General features: G+C 42.4%; 1 protein-coding gene across 1 annotated transcript; it reads right to left on the bottom strand.

Annotated features, from left to right (window-relative positions):
• Positions 1 to 3,342: 3,342 nt before the first annotated feature.
• Positions 3,343 to 15,381, bottom strand: EIF6 (eukaryotic translation initiation factor 6). Its single transcript, XM_056845532.1, has 6 exons — positions 15,263 to 15,381; positions 13,295 to 13,380; positions 11,375 to 11,550; positions 6,636 to 6,812; positions 4,172 to 4,353; positions 3,343 to 3,430 (listed from the first exon to the last, which is right to left on the bottom strand). The coding sequence occupies exons 1-6, from the start codon at positions 15,367 to 15,369 to the stop codon at positions 3,421 to 3,423; spliced, it is 738 nt and encodes a 245-aa protein (XP_056701510.1). The 5' UTR covers positions 15,370 to 15,381; the 3' UTR covers positions 3,343 to 3,420.
• Positions 15,382 to 17,269: the final 1,888 nt, after the last annotated feature.

Below are 17,269 nucleotides of genomic sequence, written 5' to 3' on the forward strand. Positions count from 1 at the left end.
AAAGTATTTGGAGACAAACAGGTTGTTGGTGTATAATTTTTAACTCTATAGCTTCCCCTGTGGGAATCTTTAAAAGGCTTTTGTGAATATCATTATGTGCAGTAACCTTAATGGGCTTAAATCATACTAGGAAGATGCTACAGTTGTCAAGGAGTTCACTCAAATTCCCACTCTCCTTTTGCTAAAATGCAAGGGTGGGAGTCATTTGCAGAGGAGAATCAATTGTGTGTGGTTGCAGAGAGGTATGACTGATCACATGCATGCTTATTCTCCTCTGCAAATGTCATCCCTTTGCCTGTTTTTGGGGCCAGGCTGCTGGAAAAAAAATTTCAAAAAAACTTATGGGACATTTGAAGGGCAGAAGCCAGGAAGAAGGGTTTAAGAACCATGCTGCCAGTTTCCTCCTGCAAGTGCTCCCATTTTCTGCATGAATGTTATGAGGGAAACCTGGTGTTGGGAACTCCAGATTTCTCACATAATACCTAGCTCTACCTCAGTTTCCGGATACAGTAGAGGAATTAGCAGATAATGTTTCATTTGTATTACTGTATGTTCTTTAGCTGAAGGCTGAAGTTGAGTTTAAACTAGATAATTTGGATTCTATAAGAGCAAAGCCACATAAACTTTCAAAACTGATACAGTCCATACATTAGATAAAATAGGTGGTTGCCTCAAAAACTCGTGCTTTAACAAGCCATTTAGTGTCTACAATTAAAGGCGCACCCAAACTGGCAGCAACAAAACAGATTCTGCATTCACCAATACTTTCGAAATGACAGCTTTAGTATTTAGGCTGTGTTGACACTAGCCATGCTCTGCTACTTTTGTGTTTCAAATGTGTAATTCATTGCAGTGTGTGTTGGAGAAGGAGTATGTCCGTGCATCAAAGTCACAAACTGAAAAAGTATGAAAACAGGCCCTTGCTTGATGCTGGCAAGGTAGTGAAATTACGAGTTGATGGTATGTGAAGTGGTTATGAGATTTCCTTTTCAGCGTGTGCATGCACAAGTTGCACTTTTTCAATATGTTTCGGTAATTTACTGCATCACTGCTAAGGCTTCGGAGAGTTGAGCTGTAAAAGGACAGTCAAATGCCAAAACTTCTGCAAGCTTGGGACTTAGCTATGAAATATGAAGCTGTCAGGCAATGTTTTTTTGTGTGCTCAGGCTTAGCCCACATACTTTCACCCTCTTTCAGTACAGTTCTGTGGCTGTGCATTGGGCCTACCATGGCTACTGAACTTTGTCAATTAAGAAAACCCAACGTTAGCAGAACAGATACTGTATTTTTTTAAAAGGCAAGTATTTTATACCAATTTTCAAAATGGATTTTTTAATGAATTAAAGGTAAAGGCCCCCTGTGCAAGCACCGGGTCATTCCTGACCCATGGGGTGACGTCACATCCCGATGTTTACTAGGCAGACTTTGTTTACAGGGTGGTTTGCCAGTGCCTTCCCCAGTCATCTTCCCTTTACCGCCAGCAAGCTGGGTGCTCATTTTACCGACCTCAGAAGGATGGAAGGCTGACTCAACCTTGAGCCGGCTGCCTGAAACTGACTCCCATTGGGATTGAACTCAAGTCATGAGCAGAGCTTGGACTGCAGTACTGCAGCTTACCACTCTGCCACGGGGCTCATTTAATGAATTAGGCAACATTTAATCTGTTAATAGATGACTTTTTGATCAACATGTTATCCCAACTCATTAGGCAACACTTTAAAAAGGTTTTTATCTTAATAGCCGATGAGTTCCATTTTATCTGTCATTTAGAGGAGTTCTTGTTTCACGAGGGACCATCTTTTCTAAGATGACGCCTGCTGTGGTGGACACATGCACCATCTGAAAACAGAAGCATTTCCCCCCTCAAAACTACTGTTTTATGCACAGATTCATGCAGTTTAATTAAAACCTATACAATTGATTAAGATGTCTTTAATTCAGTTGCCTAATTCCCTTACTCTCCCAAATCTTAAATACTCTGCCCGTTAATTGCTTGGAACAATCAGTTTAGCCTTCCAAGTTAATGATTGGTTAGTTCAGAATTCACGTACAGCTATGACTTTTTGAATGCAGTATCTGATCAACGTGCCACTTTATTTGTACTGAGTATGCAAGACATAACTTTCCCAGTATAGCTTGCACCACTTCACATAGCCAGTGGTCTCTTGTGGGTGGCTTACAGATACATGCTGGTCCTAAATCAAAACCTGGAATAATTTCATTTGAGTTGTTTTTGACACCTGCCTTTCCTATTTTGTTACAAAGCAAGACTGAAAGGAAAAACCATCTGCTGCTAAACTCCCCCCCTCCCCGCTACAGGCAGTAATTGTGGGGCAGAGGCAAAGAGGGTCTATAAATAAGTAGCTACTGAAGCAAAGCCTAAGCCAGTAATAGACTAATGTGCTTTGCTAATTAAAGTTATTAAATGGAGACAGGTGTTTATAACAAACATTAGATTATCAAAATCCTAAACTTGACACAGCTCTGCCCCACATGCAAAAATCCAAGTTCACTGTTCATAATATTTCTGGCTTTAAGGTTTGATAAAGCATTATCTTTTTCTCACTGAGATTGCCTTTAGAATTCAATCTAGTTTCAAGGATTCCTTCTAGCCCTGTGCCACAACAGAAAAGCAGAGCAATGCTCACCAGATTTGTTAACGGAGTGAAATATTAGAATGATTCCACCACGCGCATGCATCTGATAACAGAATTACTCAGCCATTTCTCCCCAGGACCAGGTTTTAATCACTGTGCAACCTATGGCTTCTTAGTGACTTCAGATGGAACAGAACCCTAAACAGTGCCTCTGAGGCCAGTCTATCACAGTCACTGTTATACAGCACATTGGCTGTTACAACTGATTTTGCACAATTTCCTGGCTTCACTGGAACTCCACATGCCTTTAAAGAAACAGCTCTTCGCTACTGAATGAATGCAAGACAATAAGTAATGCCATAGAGTCTCCCTATGTTAATCTGGTCTGCTGATTAGTAGAAACTCCTTTACTGGAGATGGCATCCTTTGTTTCAAAGGAGCTTTTTAAAGGATGGCTATTCAGAATGCATGCTGAGAAGTACAGGAGATAGACTGTCCTTTTGTTGAAACAGTTACTGTATGTACTACAGTAATGACAGCTGGCTTTTCAATGTACTCTCACGAGCTGTAAAGATTCATCATCTCACAAATAAATGAAAGCAACAGAACACTGTTTACAGAAAAAAGAAACAAAAGCAGCAAAAGGGGTATGAGAGATCTCATTCAATATTGTTTGCTAGAGGGAAATTATAAAAAGAATACAATTTTGAAACAGTTGTTCAGCCCCTCTGTTCCAGGTATGCAGTATATAATTTAGTGAGCTGTCAAGATCATAATCAGGCATTTCACTCCTTCAGAGCTTCCATGGTGGTCAGGGAACACATCATGTCAAGCTATAAAAGGGAACAGAAATGAAGGTTAGCCAAAAATACTTAAGGGCTCCAGCAAGGCTGCCTTATTTTCAGCTTTGTCCTCTAAAAATTAAGGAAGGTCCAATAGAAAACTCTAAGCTCATCACATTAACTGAAATTAACACCAAAGGATACCAACTGGATGCATACAGCATAATCAGCCATAACTGGAGCCAAAACAAAAATGGACAGCAGCATTCTGTTTACATCAGTAGCAATTCTCAAGGTAAGCACACTATTTAAATATAAATGGACCAACAGCATTTCAGTGTATTCAGTCTTCCTTTTCATCATTTTAGAAACCAGAGCATATACAGTGTGCTTATCCTGGAAGATCAAGAATGGCACCATAAACAGCCTCATATCTATGTAGGGCTAAGAAGTTTTAAAAACTTTCAAAACCAGCCATTTTGAAACTTCTGTCCAATGGTACTTTCTCTACAAAAAGTGTATAAAAATGGGGGTGGAATACACAGAAATGGTTTTGCTTTTATAAATTATGAAAATGGTGCTATCACTTCCAGAAGAGTCAGTTTCCAAGGAAGTGACACAAAGATGAAGTGTTGTGTCAAGCCAACTGAAGAAAAGCTAACCCTGTATTAACACATTTTAATTGATAACCACTCCAACAAGAAGCAGGAAAAATGCATTTTGCAAAGTAACAGTCCCATCTCCAGCCCCTTTTGAGTTATTAGTTTGATTTGGAAGTAATGTTTTACCTACCTGTCAATCAAAGACTCCCTCATATTAGTGGCAACAGCACTTGGCTGTGCTTCATTTAGCTTAAAGACACTCTCAATAACGGATAACTCAGTGCTGGTTGTGTCCAGACCACAAAAGGCACACCAGTCATTCACAACCATTCCAGCTGCAATCACCTCACTGCCACGGTTAACAGTCCCAGCCTAAGCAAAAAGAGATAGCTAGAGGCACTTATCATGAAAAGAGAAAGTTTGTTGAAATGATCTCTCATGCTTACCAGTGTAATAATAAACAATTCAGTATTAAATTATAAATTTATGCCATCCAACATTACAAGATTTTTTACAAAAATCCCTTGAGGCATTTCTACTGTATAGAACTGTTTTTTATAGCCACTTGGAGATATTTAAGAGTGCAAAGTCAATACAAATATTTTATATGAAGTATTTAAACATACTAGATGAGCCAGGGTCTCCAGGAAAGGGAGCCAATTCATGGAAATTCTTCCACACAGAAGGGGAAAAAGACAGTTGGGAAGAGGCTGCATACAGCCACTGCATGGAACAAACCAGTTGCCCTAGAGGACCAAACAAACAGATCACGGAGGCCGAGGCCCTCCTCTGCTGCCACCTCCCAAGTGTGCTGCCTCTGGATATGGAGGCTCTCTTCAATCACCACAGCTAGCAGCCACTGATGGACCCCTCCTCCGTGAATCTGACCCTTTTAAAGCTATGTGTGCTTGTTAGTTCAAGATCATCCCTGCAAGCTGCATTTTTACCTGTGCAGGAAAGATATGGGTTTCCCAGGTATGACAGCCAGCGAGGTATCATGGTTAAGAGCAGCAGACTCTAATCTGGAGAACCAGGTATGATTCTCCCCTCTTCCACATGAAGCCTGCTGGGTGACCTTGGGCTAGTCACAGTTCTCTCAGAACTCTCTCAGCCCGACCTACCTCAGAAGGTGCCTGTTGTGCGGAGAGGAAGAGATTGTGATTGTAAGCTGCACTGACTCCTTAAGGTAGAGAGAAGCAGGGTATAAAAACCAACTCTCCTTTTTCTTCTCCATGATCTTTCCACTTGCAGATGAAAAAGCAGCTGTGTGTGTGTGGGGGGGGGACTGGCTAAAAAAAGGACTGACAGGAGACAAGTTTAAGCAGTCTGTCAACACCTATCCTGCATAGATGCAGCCTAACAAAGGCTACTTGGGATTTTTTAAAATGCAAGGAGGATCATGGAATGCCTCATATCTTGAGTTAGAGTCTGATATTACTCCAGTTAACAAGATTATAACCGTGTGGAATGCAATGTTTTTGCACAAATGTCACAATTATTTTACTACTGAACTGATATGGACTTCAGGTTTAGGACAAGTCAGCTGGGAAGGAGACTGGCAACCCCGTATGCTATCCTATATGTGGCAAGGCTACCATAAGGACTGGACTGCACTACTGTCTTTGAATCAGGACTTGCAGAAGCACAAGTTTAACTGGCAACCTTTGAACTAATGATTTGCATAAAGCACTGCTGCACTGAGGCCACAAAACTGCCTTGGCCTCCTGCCAATGCATATCAACCGAAGTCACATGCACCATAAAATAAACTGAATTGGGTTCTACTTTCAGTGTTTGAATTAAAACGCAGACAAATGAGAAAAGGTGACCAAACAGTTAAAATAAAAGACTAAGTCTAAGAGTCCCTACACAGGACTCCAGGATAATCAGCATGAAAAGTTTTCTTTGTTTAAATCAAGCTCTTAATGGAACATTTCCCTAATCTTATATCAAAGTCATTGTTTCTCCACTCAACTGACCCTTCTGAAATGAAATAGTATCACCTGAATTGGCAAAGAAACATCAGTAAGGCTACCTTGAGCTCACTCATACCTCTCCAGAACATGAATGAAGCCAAAATGTGTGAATACAACAAAATACAATGTAAAGTAACACATACTGCATGGCATACCTTTGACACTGCCATCTTTCATTTAATGCTCAGGGAAAGGCCAGTGTTATCTGCAGAGCACATCTGCAAGACTCCTCACCATCCCTGCGCCCAGCATGCTCTGACCAATGTGCCTTGTATGTCTCATCTCATGTACCATTAAATTGACTCATGTACCCTCCTTCTGCTGTGCATATTCACTCTGTGTTATTTCTTCTCTCACCACTCTTAGAATTTTCTTACCAGTATTACATATTTTCTGTTTTACTGCCTCTGAACTCTGCCCAATGCCATACACAAGGCAGCAGAACCAAGTAGTAGCTGTAGTGAGAAAATTGGGAACAATTAGAAATGTACGTTTCTGATACAAATTAACTGAGGTGTGGCTATTGTGAAGGACATCAAGACACAGATGGGTGGTAACTGATATGTAGTGCCTGCCCACACAAACCCTGATGTCAGAACATTATCTGAATCAACCTGTCATGTGCTTCACAGTATAAGGAAACTGAGTACTTAAAAAGCTGAACGGAAAGAATACTAACCACAAGTGGGACTTGTAGCAGTGAGGAGAGTTCATCTTGGTCTTCAATAGAAGTCTTTGGATGCACCAATCCTCCTTGATTACTGAATGCACAATAACTTCCCACCAGCACTTGATCTGCTACAGTCTGTCTGAATACTTCTACTTTCAGTACATCAGCTAAAATCTCCTCTGTTTCCTGTAAAAACATGGGGAATGTTTAAAATTAGAACTGTCAACATCAAGAAACTGTGCTTAATTTATTTTCTGCGTTTAGCTGTCCACATACCAATTAATTTAACAAATGTTTGTGTTAATAAAACATTACTATAAGGGCCTTTTTGCTGCTTGAACTTGCCATTTAATAAGCAAAACCTACTACATGGAAGGAAGACCAGAATTTAGAAACACCTGTATCAATTTCTACTGAGCACTGTCAGCTGTAGTTATCTCTGATCATAGATTCACAGAAGAGAAAGAATCAATAGTACATCTAGCCTATGATTCTAATTCCCAAAAGAAAAGCCATCATTGGCTGACCCTGAAATGCAACACATTATCTGCAAAAGCAATCTCAGACTAAATTCTCATGTGCCATGTGAAGTACGTTTCTGTTCTTCTCTCACTGCTGGTATGCACATAAGGAAAACGGAATGGCAGTTTAAAAGCACTTCTATGAGTTTTTTGAACTAAATGGAATGATTTAGAATTGGATTTCAACGTTCCTGAGTTCTTCCAGGCATATGCAGCTTGGGCATTTTTCACCAAATTTACTGTGCAGCTTGCCCGCCAACGGCTCTTTAAAGCACTGCTTTGCCCATTAACTAGGGAGGGGGAGAGAGAAAAGAGAAATTGTAGTTTGTTGTTAGAACTTCAGTTGATTGTACAGCCAAGCTTGCAAACCCATCTTCCAAATCTAAAATTTGAAGGAAAAGATCCCAGACTCTCACCAGCTGGAAATTGTATGTGGATGCCTGGCAAACTCTTTCTCAACCACAATAGTATTTACTGAACCACCAATACCACAGAACTAAATGTAGTCTGGCTACCAAAGCCAGAAAACCAAACACCTCCAGAAGGTAAAATGAAATCTTTACACCTTTTAAGTTCTCTGACCTCAGACTCAAATCTTACATTCCTACACCATGTTAGCTAGCCTGTACTTTAAAATCTCCTCATGGGCTACTGAGAGTTTCCATCTTCTCAGTTTCTTCTTCTTGATCTCAGTTCTTGTCGGCCAGCTCTTTCTTCCACACTCCTAGCCATTTTACAGCACTACCTTGACTTCAGACACCACACATTTATGTGGCAAATTAAGGACATCCTTAGCAGCCCACATACACACATGGTCACATGAGAACATGCTCTCAGCTGCCTTGCAGACATGCATACCTGGCCACTTCTGCCTCTGGTTTGCCTCAAAGAAGCCCAAGAGTAGCAGCCATCAGCATAAACAAGGACCCATTCATCCTCGTTAGCAATTATCTGGTTACTCTCAGTACTCTGATCAGACTGCTCCAATTCCCCATCCTTATGTTTCTCCTGGACATCAGCCATGTGGTTTCTACGCCAACTAAACCGAGGCAAGATATCAAAGATGCTGAGGCATTTAGCAGTGCAACAAGCAGTTCTAGAAAGCAATTCATTTCAATCGGATTTAAGCAGCCTGCGCTCCAGATTGCAGCCCAAGAAGCTTCCTTTAGTTCTCTCTGAATGTGGATCTTAGGCAACAGAGTGCTTTAAAGGTCAAAAACAGCATAGTGGCAGCTGTGCAAATGTTTTAAAATTTCCCGAATATGACCAGACCTACATCTGCTAACTGAAGTCTGAGCTGTCTTCATATCTTGCAGTACTTTATTTTACAAAAGCATAGATGAACATGGCCAGATCAACTTAAATGAACATGGCCAGATCAGCTTAAGCCAAGCGAGACTGCAACTTCCAACTCAGCTCTAACTAAAAAAGGCATTCCTAGAAATAACACCAACTCGCTTCTGTAACCTCAAGGCCGAGTCCTGGAATACCCCGTGGCTCTTGAGGCCAACCTCAAAGGTGCACCATTCAATATTAATAAAACAATCGGCACTTCTGAAGCCCCTCTCCTCCTTAAACACCACCCTTCCAAAGCTCCATCCTCCCAAAGCTCCAGGTATTTCCTAACCTAGAGCTGGTAGTCCTATCCACCCAACATACCTTTACCAGCCCCTCTGTCTTAAGCTTTTCCTCTGCCCCATCCCCCCACCAGCAACCTCTACCTAGAGAAACTGTGGCTGTTTTGTGGTGCCAGCTACTGAGCCAGTCCCTCTTGCATGGCAGGGAACCCTCACAGACTTGTGGGGTGGCATCTCACTTTCTCCTCCATTTCCTCCCCAAACTATTTCTTCTTTCCCTCTGACAACCCCCATATCCTTTCCCCTTCCCCTGCCTCATTCTCGTCTTAGCCATTCACCAACCCATATTTTACCCACCTTCATTTCATTTTTATTCCACCTTTCCCCACAGTAGGAACCACAGCAGCTCACATTATTCTCCTCTCCTCCTTTTTATCCGCACAACCACCCTGTGAGGTATCTTAGGCTGGTAGTATGTGACTGGTCCAAAATCACCAAGGGAGCTTTCACAGCAAGACCCCACAGACCCTGCTCTGAAGCTCTAACTGCTACACCACCCTGGCATTCATAAGGTGGCTGCTGTTCAGCAGTAACAAGTAGCCAGACCTGATGTGTCATGCAAGTCTAGTGGTATTAAGTCATCCAGATGCTGCTGCCAGGCACAGGTTTGCCAACCTCCAGGCGGGACCTGGGGATTTCCCAGAATTACAATTGACTGCCAGAGTATATAGATCTGCCCCCCAGGAGAAAATGGCTGCTCTGGAGGGTATTATATCCAGCTGAGGCCTCTCCCGTCCCCAAACCCTGCCCTCTTCAAATTCCACCACAGAATTTCCCAACTTGGAGCTGGCAACCCAACCCCAGGCCTAGCCCAATGAGTCCTTCCTCAAAGGCTAAAGTAGGCCTGGAAAGGACCCTAACCCCCTCTCCCTGACTTCTATTGACAGAACCAAGCCTGGAATCTGTGGTTGCCTAGCAACGAACACTGAGGGAATCCATTGCTTAAAGATACAGGCCCACCGTTTATAATTTTGGGTTTTTTAAACCCTCCCTCAATGTTTTTATTTTTAGATTTCACATTTTTCTGCAAACCTGGGATACTTTCCAGTTTGTAAAAAGATTTGTTCAGCCTACTCACAGCTCCAGTCACCAGATTTAAGTATCCTCAGATTTGGCTGACTTGGCTATTAGAATATACAAGTGGGGGTCTGCGAAACTCATGGAAGGAATCCCATTCCCCCCCACCCCATCACTGACTGGCACAACTCACCTTGGAGACTGGCTGCAGTGGTGTCAGTGACTGGGAGATGCTCCGAGCCCAGAACAGCTCCCAGCACCCTCCGCCACTGCAACCAGGCTCGGAGCAGCTCCTGGTTTCCCCCATGGCAGAGTCAAGGGCAGCTCCCAGTGTCTGCCACTGCCCATCTCCAGCTTCCAAATGGTAAGTGTGTCATCTGTGCATGCACAGACAATGCTTTATTTAATTTGGGGGGAATTTTGGGTAAGTGTGGCCCCATTCTGTGGATTTAGGTATCAGCAGATGGGGGCTACACTTGGGAAATAGATATATAGATAATACATACAGCTGGGTGTCATCAGCGTATTGATGATACCCAATTCCAAAGCTACAGATAGTCTCACTGAGTGGTCTTACATAAAGATTAACCAACACTAGAAAGAGAAAAGAGAGCCAACGTGTTGCAGTGGTTAAAAGCAGCAGACTCTAATCTGGAGAACTGGGTTTGATTCCCCACTCCTCCACATGAAGCCTGCTGGGTGACCTTAGGCCAGTCACAGTTCTCTCAGAACTCTCTCAGCCCATGAAGAGGCAGGCAATGGCAAATCACCTCTGAATGTCTCTTGCCTTGAAAGCCCTATGGGGTCACCATAAGTCAGCTGTGACTTGACAGCAGGCACAGAAAAAGAACAGGAGTTGAGCCACCCCATATCAACACCACAGGGGACTGACACCGAATCTCTCTTTACTAAGTATTTGATACTTAGGAAAGACTGAAACCATTCTAAAGCCACATTACCTGCCTGACATTCCAGGCTGTATAATAAGAGGGCATGATCAACTGAGTCAAATGCTGCTGCTAGATCAAGGATCAACACATTTTCCCTATCCATTTGTAAACAGAAATTGCCTACCAGAGCTATTAATGCCATTTCAGTCCCCAAACCTAGCCTGAAGCCAGACTGAAACAGGTCAAGGGCAGAAGTGCCATCCACGTATAATTCGAGCTGCTTAGCCACAACTACACTCAATTACATTCCCAAAAGAATGCAGGTTTAACCTTGGTCTGTAGCTTGGTGGCTCATTTACTAGTAGAGAGTCCTATGGCGTGTGCTGATTCATCATCGATGCTCTAGATTTCTCCACAGCCTCTTCTATTCTCTCAGTAAACCAAGGAACTGAGGTCCTTTGAGCAGAAGGGAGAGGATATCTAGATGCAACGTTAAATAAGGAGCCTGGAATTCCAGGGCCCCACTGAAGCCTCGAATGAGTTGCAGTAAGGTTCTCAAAATCCCTCTGAACATTCTGGAAACCAGTAGGAGCCAGAAGTCTCCAAGAGCAAGCCAACATTATTTATCTAATGAAAGTAGTGTTAGAGTCTGGAAAACAAATCAAATAAAACAAGTCCTTTACTCTGTCAATGTCTGGATGAACAAGGGCTACATAGTCATTGCATGTAATGACATTGCCCAGGGCTGAAAGGCGCTCTTCCACTCGCTGGATTCGCACTGAATCTGGAAGGCTGTTTCGGATATGCTGAAGCTCCTGGTCTGTGGTATTGTTTGGGACTAACAACCCGTGCCTGTTTCCTAGAAACAAAGAAAAAGACTGCTTTTAATATGAGGGTAAAAGGGGGTCAGCCCCTGCTTTAAGTCTTCCTCCCCCAGACCCCCCCCCATGCTAAAAAACAAACAAATCATACAATCACAGAGCCAGACAGGGTGGATTTGATTTAAATCAAATCAATTTAAATCAAATCGATTTAAATCACTAGTCAGTAAGACTTCATTTAAATCATGGCTTTCTACACAAAGACTCATTCTTGATGGTATAATCTGAATATTTACAACCAGATGAAGATTTCATTTTTAGAATAATAACTTTTCAGATTAGTTTTACAGTTTTATTAAAATCACTGGTTTGGTAATACTATTAGAAATACAGTACATAGATAGATAATTACAAAATTATCGCGAGGTGAACTATCTCCAGTTTCATTCGGGCCACTAGGCCTTGCATTTCACTGTTGCAGTGTTTGCATTTTGCATGCATGCCTGCCTCACCCATAGGTAGAGAAACTTCATAAAAATATTCCCAAACAAGGTCTCCTTTATGGCATGCTGCCATTATAATTTTGTCCTCCAGGGAGAGAATAATATGATAAACCTCAGGCTATACACACAAAAATCCCGATTTATGGAGTAGTCACCTCAAAAGGTTTCCCTTTCATTTTCGCTGCCTGCCCCCTCTCCTCACACTTCACTCCTTGTGCAGATCTATTCAACTCCTAACAATCTTCTATTCACTGAACTTCTTGAAACTTAGCACTTAAGGGGTTGATTCTGTGTACATAGATTTGTAAAGGAACAATGGGATCAAGGTCTTTTTCTCAACTCTGTATGTTTATAACATTTTTGCCTTGAAGAGGCATATCTCTGCAAACAGAAATGCACAGTTTTGAGAACTGCAAAACCAAGCATCTGCGATAATAGCTTCTAGATGGAAAAATTGCCCAAAATAATCTTCAAGAAGCCTCTGGAAGAGTATGGCATCGCGAATGGTTTAACAGAATTCATTTACTAAAAAATTTAAACATTGCATGAATATACAGTCACATGCTACATAAATAAAAACTAATCCTTATTTCATGATGAATAACCTTTGGACTATAATGTATTTTAAACAGAAAACTATGTAAACTACCTTTAGATAGTTTTCCTCAAAAAACATTTTATTTAAAAAATCCAATCTTTTTAAAAATCATTGATTTTTATCCACCCTTGGGCTAGAAGGATTGAACAAGCATGTATAACTCAACCCTGCCACCCAACCCACGTAATTTAGATCACAGTGTATCACAACCAGTGTTCATAAATTACAGAAATGTAACCACAGAACAAAGTCATCTAGCAAGCAGATGAAAGGCAACTCTCTACTCCTCCTCCACAAAAGGATAAGACCATCCTATTACCACCTACAGATGTAAAATTCAGTGGAATAAATGCAGTGTACTTATAGAACAACCTAGTGCCCACAGCACAATTTTTAAAAGGTTTTTCGTCCAAGCCCAATAGTGAGAAAAACTGTAAGAAATGCTTATTAGAAAAAACTCATTAAACTTTGCAGTGAATGAACATCTGATGCATTCATTGTGCAAGTGTTTATGTCAGGAAGAAACTGTTCTCCTAAGAGATGAGTGCTATTTATCCTCCTCCTTTGACAAATCAGGAAAGACCACAATGAGGTATGGGATTGTAAGGAGGATTAAAGGTATGTTCTAAGAAGTTTAGTTTAAAAGACTCTGGAAATTGTCAGTCTGAAGAAATCACTTACCCACACACATTCTGCCAATGATCCGACACCCAGCAATAGAAGCATGGACTACAGGGATGGTATCAGAAAGCTCCCCTTCAAACACACTAAAATAAAATTAAAAAACACAGCAAAAAAAAGTGGTAAGGTAGCCATGTTGGTTTCTATGCCTCTGCCAGCAGATGAAATCTGCATAGCATAATGGTTAATGGATTCAAGTTTACCAATAGTGCTTTGAACAAATCAACAGAAGATGCAGTTAAAGAAAAAGGTCAGACAAATGCAGGAGTATAGCCATTCAGACACTCAAAAGGTTGAAAAAAGCCTAATAGGAAAAATTTTTAATGGGTTACAATATGTTACATTAACAAAGCGTTAATACATTACAAATAATAATTAAAAATTCCATTAAAACCAAATGTGTTTTAGCTGCAGGGCCTTCCTCAGTGGTACAAATTATTAAAATACCATTGAAATTGGTACAAAAATGGTAAAAAAGGCAAAAGATTTTTGTAAAAACTACCAGAAGGGAATAGAAATAGTTGTCACTGCACTGAAGAGCTACTGTTGTCCAATGGTTATATAATCTCACCTCAGTTACAAATTTACCAAGCAGCCACAACAATTTCTCTCAGCATTATCTGATAAAGTGAACTTTCACTCATGAAAACTTATATCCTGGAAAATGCTGTTCTTCAAGGTGCTACTGGGCTTGAATTTTGCTCTACTGCTATAGACTAACTTGGCTACCCACCTGCAAACTCCCTCGGCATTAGACTGTCGCTCAGTGGTAGAGGGACTGTAGCTCAGTGGTAGAGCATCTGCTTGGCATGCAGAAGGTCCCAGGTTCAATCCTCAGCATCTCCAGTTAAAGGGACTAGGCAGGTAGGTGATGTGAAAGACCCCTGCCTGAGACCCTGGAACAGCTGCTGCTGGTCTGAGTAGACAATACTGACTTTGATGGTCCAAGGGTCTGGTTCTGTATAAGGCAGCTTCTTGGGTAACAGGAAATTAATCATTTTGGCCTACTTTACATGGCAGTCCTTGCAAGTTTTACACACACACACACACCATCCCGAGTACTTAAGAGCAAGTGCTATACAAATATTATCTAGTAAAATGGGGATACATTGCAGGCTGGGCACATTCCCCATCAAAATTACCATCAGTACAGTAACTGCTGGTTTGGATATTTACACACCCAAATTACATCAACCGCAGAGCCAAGGACTGACTTCAGGAAACACCTGAGTACATAGTACAGTGAATTTTAAAGTAAAACACAATTTTTGATGTTTCCTTTAAACAGTTTATCATTAAAGCACACATACAAACCACTAATTCCAGAGGAGTAGCTGGACTAACCTGCTGCAGCAAAAACAGCCTTGTGGCTAAAAGACTTAACAAAAGTTTTATTCCAGTATTCAATGAACTACAGTCCACTAAATCGATCATGGGGGTAAAAATCGTCAAACAGCAAGGTCAAGGTAAGAACACAGGGAAAATTAATCACATCGAATTCAAATAAAACGACCATGCATTAGCCATGCAAAGTAAGTTAACCCTGTGGCCGAGCGGGAAGCCTCGGGTTTTGCTTCGTAGGCGAGGTGGGGGCGCACGAAAAGCCTCTTAACCAATTTCCCTCTAGCTTCCCTTTGAGGTTTTGCTGTGGTTGAAGAATTGTTACGTCCAGGTCAGAAGCATGAAAACCCTTATCAGAACCTCTGGCAGTACCACTGCCAAGGAAAGCCCTCTTTCACGGAGCTCTCCTGCGAAACCAACAGCCTTGCAAAGACCACAAAACGTCAAGGGGAAGCTAGAGGGAAGCGGCTGAGGCGACCTCGGAAAGGCCTGCCCAAGCGAAAGCCGCCGCCGCCGCTTCAGGGCTCGGGCAAGGAACGGTGGGGTTTCTGCGGCCCAGCCCCTTCAGCAACAAGAGCACGACCAGAGGCAGGGGTGCTGAGGGCAGAGCCCGGTTTCTCCAGTCACCTGTAGAAACCCTCCGAGCCCCCGATGGCAACCAGGCAGTAGGCGTTGGTGAGCTTGGCGAAGCACCCGACCTCGTTGTTGTTCTCGAAGCTGGCCCGCACCGCCATGGCCGAAAAAGAACCGGCGGAGACCGCGACAGGGAAACGAGAGCGCGCTAAGCTGCTCCCTGGCCACGCGGACAGGCCCTAGCCCGTTGCCCGGAAACACAGGAAACGTCACTTCCGCTTCCTGAATCCCTCAAACGGGTTAGAAGCAGAGAAGGCCGCGCAGCCGGCACTTCCGGTAACCGTTGAAAGCCGTTGGTGGCGGCCGATGACGTTTCTGGAGTGAGACGCGGAGCCGCGCCGCTCTAGGCTGTGACGGCTCTACAGTGAATCTCACGCGCGTTGGAAAACAAGCGGAAAACCGATTCGGTTTCATACCGAAAGTGGGGATCACGACAGCGACCGTGTGTAATCCCCACCCCTCGTTCGGAAATGACTTCCAACTTTCTGGGGGATACCAGGGAATTGGGCTGGAACGAATAACGGAGACCCTACTGGGGGAGGGGGGCTCGGCGGAAGTCCCCTTGCCTCGCTTCATAGGGGAAAACAAAATTAGTGAGTGGCTTCTTGTCGTGTACACAACTACTTCTCACGGGTGTTTGCAAGGTTCCGCAATAAACAGGAGTCTTTGTGGCACCTTAAAGATTACCTTTTGCATTCTAGTTCTAGTCCAAAGACGGGGGGCTCTGGTCCACCAAGGGTTATCCTGGGATAAAATGTTAGTCTTTAAACTGTCACACGACTGCTGTTTATTATCGCTCCAGCAGACTCACTCGGATGCTCATTTGAGAGGCACTACGACGATGCCAGGGTTTCCTGGAGCTCAAGGAGGCAGCTGGAGAGGTCATACCTCCTGGACGCATCCACACAATTCAGAGGGGCAATCCACGTGGATGGTTTTAGGAAGACTCAAAAGCAAGCAGTGGATTGGAGAGGAGTATTTGTTTGTGTACAATAACGATGCCAACGTTGTGAAATGCCTGAAATCATTATATGCTGTGGGAAATGCATTATTTTATTTGAAATATATTCTTTGTATGCAATAAAGTATATCTGCACTTATAAACACGCCAGACTCAGCATATAAGAGTTGGCATCTATTATAAAGTCACACCAAACACCTATAGATGTTAGCAGGCCTCAAACCTAAAGGGGCCATGTTTTACCCTCTAGTTAGAAGTTAATTAGAGATGCTATAGACGATCTTAGTATGCTCTCATAAGCTGGTTTTCCACAGATAAGAACCAGCTAGGAACCTCCGTAGTTAGCCTTGGCAGAAATCAAGGTCCAAGATAAGAAGGTAGTGACTTAGGATCAAACAGAGCAGCACCTGACACTGTAGGGTCTTCTTGCTCATTAGTGAGCATGAGATCATCACTTTCTCTGTAACCGCCTTCAATTCTGTAATAGGGTATGCTAATTTGGGGGTCCCAAGTATTGGGCATTTGGGTCCTTAAGTGTGTATTACGCCTCTGTAACCACCCGTTATCGATGTCTATATTCGTGCTTGCAATCCTTTGATATGTGTATGAATTGTCCTGCGCTTTGGGCAATTTTCACCAGGCATTTTGTGTATTGGCCAATAAAACAAACTGCTTTGAATCTTCAACTTCCTACTATTTTATTGTTATTGGGTATTGATATAATAAGACAGACGTATCAGTTGTCCATAGAACAGGATAACAGAGGAGTCTTATCTTTGGGGAAACGGGTGCTTTATCACTTCCATTTACATAAATTTTTGTGTGGTCTGAATGTACTTATTAGTATGAATGTTTGAGGTTCAACAGCTATCACCAGCTCGCTCTTGAACTGTTTGCTTTTCTGAGGCAGCAGTGATAGTGTATTATTTTAATTGATTTTAATAAATTTATGTTGGGATTATTAAAAACTAATAATTGTTTCATTGGCATATTTTGTGCTAAGCACTGCATAGAAAGCTGTTAGCTTCTAGTTTTGTTGG

The sequence above is a fragment of the Euleptes europaea genome, chromosome 2 (assembly GCF_029931775.1).
Source record: "Euleptes europaea isolate rEulEur1 chromosome 2, rEulEur1.hap1, whole genome shotgun sequence".
In the NCBI taxonomy this organism is placed as follows: domain Eukaryota; kingdom Metazoa; phylum Chordata; class Lepidosauria; order Squamata; family Sphaerodactylidae; genus Euleptes; species Euleptes europaea.

Excerpts from the sequence above, each read along its gene's own strand:
- EIF6 (XM_056845532.1), bottom strand. The coding sequence starts at position 15,369 with ATGGCGGTGCGGGCCAGCTTCGAGAACAACAACGAGGTCGGGTGCTTC. Across the intron at positions 13,381-15,262 it reads GGCTCGGAGGGTTTCTACAG|TGTGTTTGAAGGGGAGCTTT; the intron begins GTGACTGGAGAA and ends ATTTTATTTTAG. Across the intron at positions 6,813-11,374 it reads TTCATCCAGACATTGACAGA|GAAACAGAGGAGATTTTAGC; the intron begins GTAAAGGACTTG and ends ATGTTTTTACAG.